This window comes from Lygodium microphyllum, chromosome 12 (genome assembly GCF_053477565.2).
Source record: "Lygodium microphyllum isolate KBCC chromosome 12, Lygodium_microphyllum_v1.1.10, whole genome shotgun sequence".
Taxonomy (NCBI): Eukaryota; Viridiplantae; Streptophyta; class Polypodiopsida; order Schizaeales; family Lygodiaceae; genus Lygodium; species Lygodium microphyllum.
In genome coordinates this window covers 104,882,926-104,887,947 of record NC_141146.1, presented here as the reverse complement: position 1 = coordinate 104,887,947, position 5,022 = coordinate 104,882,926, and the positions used below count along the sequence as shown (strand labels likewise).

Below are 5,022 nucleotides of genomic sequence, written 5' to 3'. Positions count from 1 at the left end.
TATAGATTGAATAGAAAAGGGTTATTCTTTATAAAGAAAAAATTCAAGATAAGGATATTTTTAAATAGACCTTGCACGCACGTGATATAGAGGGTATACACATAGTGCATTACCGGAGTACGAAATGCATGTGTAGTAGCAACCTTCAATGAGTAGCCGTCCCAAAATAGGTCTAGACTATTCTATGTCAAATAGAGACATGTAAGCCTCACAAAATGAAATATGTAACCATAGAAATGTGTAACGCTTGTGCTCTTCAACTTAAGTTCCTAAACACCTCAAGGTGACATTGGTGAAGGGCATGCCAAGCTTTCATTTCCTTACATGAATTCCACAAGATGCTCTTTGTTGATGAAGAACAATGGAAGATAACCCCAAAATGATTTCTTGAAACATCCTCCATCTTCTTTCCTTGCTAGTCATCATGAAACCTTGTTTTGGCAAAACTTCAAAGCCAATCATACTCTTCATGAGCATCCATGTCTCCTTCGAAAAGCCTCGCACCCACCATTGAACTCTTTATGAGCTCTAATACCATGTTGCAATTTGACAGGTGTCATATATACACACACACACACTTATAGACAAAAGTGGTTAAATGGAGCTATTTGAGCTTGTCCTATATTTCTTAATGTGCATACTCCAAATGAGCTAGTTGCTAATCAATGACTAGAAATGTGCTTTATATATCTTTTTGGCACTCACTACACACACAAGTACTCTATCTCCAAGATACAAAGTAATGATGGATTATATATTCTTCTTATTTACCATGCATTATGTGCTCCACCCATCTAATTTGAGCAAGTGGATATTATAGTCTGCGATCATCAACGCTTCAAATATTTCCACACCATGGATATGTACACTTCCTCGTCGCAAAATTGGCTATTCCATGAAAGAAATCCTAGACCACTCTTCCACCCAGGCCAAGTTTATGGTTTGGGTACGAAAAGTTAATTAGAATTTGTATGCCAACTTGCACAAAACCTAGCCTTTCCTTCCTTGTTCTGGCTTCCTCTAGTGTCATCACATCTTCCTTAAACTCTATTTGGGTCTCCAAAAAACACTCCACACTCGTAACAATATCATTTTGATTTTTATGACCTACGAATGCAGAAAGGGTGCATTCATAAAACAAAGTTCTACATACATTTGGTTGTATTTATAGAAAGAACATGCACACACACAAAGAGATATTCCCTTTACTAGCTTACTCCAAAGTTACCTAGCACATACAAGTGCGCTTGCTTATTAGGCTCGGATATATGTAAAAGGATAATTTTTCTACGAGTAGTTAGGATATCATCATGTGTCACGTAACTTTTAGTCCAAGACATTAGCATTCTATAGAAAAGAGTTTTTCCCCTTGAAAAGAGAGATTGGCAACCATCTCGTAGCTCTGGAGGGAAGGACTACGACTAAATAAAGTTTTTATGTCCGTATGGTGAGGCGTGGAGTGGGGATGGCAACGAGGTGAGTCGCGCGAGAGACTACCAAGCCAAAGCTTTCGGACAGGTCGACTTGCTCTTGGCCGGGCGGCAACTCCCAATGGAAGGTGTGAATGAGGCGCGCGAGGGCAAACTCGACGATGCTCGCGCCGAGAGTCAGGCCAGGGCAGATCCTGCGGCCGGCTCCGAAGGGCAGGAACTGGAAATGCTGGCCTCGAAAGTCCAATGCACTGCCCTGATCGCCGGACAGGAGGAAGCGCTCAGGAAGGAACTGTGCCGGGCGGTCCCACAGCTTGGGGTCCCGGGCCATGGCCCATGCATGCACCATGACGCGAGTGCCCTTGGGGAGGTGGTAGCCGCCCACCACGCAAGCCTGGCTGGACATGCGGGGCGTCAGGAACGGTCCTGGCACGTGCAGGCGCAACGTCTCCTTCACTACAGCCCTCAGATACCCCAGCCTCGCCATGTCCTCTTCCTCCACCATCCTCTCCCTGCCCACCGCCTCGTCCGCCTCCTTCTGTAGCTTCGCCAGCTCCTCTGGGTTGGCCATGAGCTCCGCCATTGCCCAATCCAATGTCGAGCTTGCTGAATCAATCACTCCCACAAGAAGCTCCTGCGAAAGCACAGGCCAAGGAGAATTAGAAGAACCACGAGTCTATTATAAAGCATCCTGTCTCCTAACTACATTAATCCAATATATCGATGGCGCCATATAGCTGGAATTTGTGAAACCATGAGTACCTGGAGTAGCTGCTTTACCCTGTCCTTGTTTTCCGGGAAGCTAGCCAAGAGCACGCCTAGGAAGCTGCCAGCTGCCGCCTCTTCCCTGCACGCATCCACACCATAGATTTTATCCTGGCCCTGATACAGCTCGTATTGCTTGATCAACTCCTCCAGCAGCGCATCGACCTTCGTGTGATGTTCATCGAGGGATCCCTTGACTTTGAGGTCCAGGAATCCGAGGACGGGTATAAAGTCGCCAATCATGTTCGACACGAACAAAAGAGTGCTCTTATGCACTACCTCCTTGAGCCGTTGGATGTATGACATGTCGTCCTGGCGCTTGCCGACGGCGATTCGGCAGACGAGGTTCTCGAGCAGGGAGTCGATGTGAGAGGTGAGGTCGAGGCAGGTGCCGGCGGAGGGTTGGATCTTGGAGATGGCGTGGTTGATCTCCTGGTCTAGGACGGGCTGGAAGGAGAGGAGGCGCTTGGGGTTGAAGAAGTGGAGGGTGGCAAAGCGACGGAGATCCTGCCAGGCGGGGCCGAGGTCAGCCATGACGAGGGTGTTGCCGGTGCCGAACTGCAGGCGGCGGCAGGCCTCCATGGGCGGCCGGTTCGCGAACACCTTGTCCTGGTGCTGAAGCACCTCCCTGGCCAAGGACGGGCTGCTGATTACCACCGTGTCAGCGTACCCCAGGCGCAGGTGCAGTATCGGCCCATACTTGCTTGCTAGCTGAGCCAGGTTCCGGTGGATGAGCTTCCCGCCAGCCGCTAAATGATACAGGTTTCCTATCACTGGCCATATTGGCCATGGTCCTGGCGGTAATCCCCTCCATCGCCTGCTATTCTGTAACACAACGTAGCACAATAGCACCACCAGCCCGCCTGTCACCAAACTACTCAGCACTTCCGTTCGCACAACCTCCATGTCGCCGATTCTCATCCACGCTTCGGGCTACTACGAGCCCTGGCTACCACAACCTTTCCCTGGGTACTCAGCCTTCGTATCCTTGGTTGAAGTTGGACCTTGCCATAGAGGTATCTGCAGTGTAAAGACGAACTTACAAGGCACCACTCTAACAACTGACAAGGACCGCGTGGTTTGTCATTTTCTATGGCACTAATGTATAGTAATAGTAAATTACTCCTGCTCTTAGAATGGGTAATTTAGAGAGGATGAAGCCCTCCCATTTTATAAATTGTGTTCAATTACATCACCCAACACAAATCATCTCTCAGCTACGTGTTTTGTACATAAGTATAGTGGTCGGCTGAAAGTGTTTTGTACATAACTTGGTTGGTGGATTACGAAAGGCCCACGGAGCTTTGTCACATGCAATAGCATGGGTGTTCACACTAGTGGTGGAAGTACACAGAAATGTGTTTTAATTCTTTAAAAGCAACTAGTCATAAAAGTTTATGTCCTCTATTGTTAAATCAAAATTTGCCACGTATGAAGTATAACATCTTACTACTATCTTATTTTAGCTATAGGTTCAGAAAGCCCCGAACCTCCAGAGGGCTTCCCGAATCTACCCTCTTTTCCAAACCTCCCTTTTTTAATCAAAAGCCCCTCCCTTCCTCTCTTTCTCACTCGCAGTATCTCATTTTCTCTTCCCTTTCCTTTTTTTCATTAAAGCCTTTCCCCTCTCCTCCCCTCCCACCTCCTTTTTTTATATTAAAACCCCTTTCCCTCTCTCACACTTATACCTCTCTCTCACTTATAATCTCTCTCTTTCTTTTTCCCATCCCCTTTTTAATTAAATTATTTCCCTCTCCCTCCTCTCTCTCTCATATTTAGGGCTTAGGTTCTCTCTCTCTCTCACACACACAGTTAGAGTAAACTTTTTAATTAATTTTTTTAAATTAAATATTTTAAAAGATTTTTTTAATTTAAAGTTTTTCAAACATAGTTTTTCATACATTTTGAGAAATGGATAGAATAAAAGAGAGAGAGAGAGAGAGAGAGAGAGAGAGAGAGAGAGAAGAAGAAAAAGAATGATAAAAAGAAGAATGTAAAGAAAGAGGAAAGAGAATAGTCTTTTTTAATTAAACATTTTTCTTCTCCCTCTCCCCTTCTCTCTCATGTGTAGGGCCTAGGTTTTCTCTCTCTCTCTCTCTCTTTGTTAAATTAAACTTTTTAATGTAAACGTTTTGTTTAATTAAAACAAGGAGAGAGAGAGAAAGAGCAAAAAAAAAAGAAATTGAGGGAGGAAGAGAGAGGGGGAATAGAGAGAAAGAGAATTATAGAGAGAGAAAATATAAAATTTAAGAGAGAGAGAGAGAGAGGAAAAGAGAGGAGAGAGGGGGAAAGAGACTTAGAGAAAAAAATGAGAGAGAAAATAAGAAGAAGAGAAAGTTTGAACACAATGAGAGAATTATAGAGAGAGAAAATATAAAATTTAAGAGAGAGAGAGAGTGTGTGTGTGTGTGTGTTTGTGTGTGTGAAGAAAAGAAAAAAGGAAAAGAAAGGAGAGAGAGGAGAGAGAGACAAAGAGAAGAAAATGAGAGAGAAAATACGAAGAAGAATTATAAAGAGAGAATTATAGAAAAAGAATTTGAACATAGAGAGAGAATTATAGAGAAAGGAAAGATAAAAATTAAAAGAAAGAGAAAAGAAAAATAAAATAAAATAAGAGAAACTTTCTTTTTAATTAAAATAAGAGGAGAGAGAGAGAGAGAAATATACAAAGAGCAAAAAAGAAAGAAGAGGAGAGGGAGGAAGAGAGAAAGGGTGGGAACACACACACACAGAGAGAGAGAGAGAGAGAGAGAGAGAATTATAGAGAGAGAAAATATAAAATTTAAGAGAGAAAGAGAGAGAAAGAAAAAAGGAAAAGAGATGAGAG

The 5,022-nt window shown here is 43.8% G+C and overlaps 1 protein-coding gene across 1 annotated transcript; it reads right to left on the bottom strand.

The window, feature by feature from the left end:
• Positions 1 to 827: 827 nt before the first annotated feature.
• On the bottom strand, positions 828 to 3,229 carry LOC148028129 (cytochrome P450 71AU50-like). The gene is made up of 2 exons (XM_087689808.1): positions 2,193 to 3,229; positions 828 to 2,064 (listed from the first exon to the last, which is right to left on the bottom strand). The coding sequence occupies exons 1-2, from the start codon at positions 3,114 to 3,116 to the stop codon at positions 1,435 to 1,437; spliced, it is 1,554 nt and encodes a 517-aa protein (XP_087545934.1). The 5' UTR covers positions 3,117 to 3,229; the 3' UTR covers positions 828 to 1,434.
• Between the last annotated feature and the right edge of the window lie 1,793 nt (positions 3,230 to 5,022).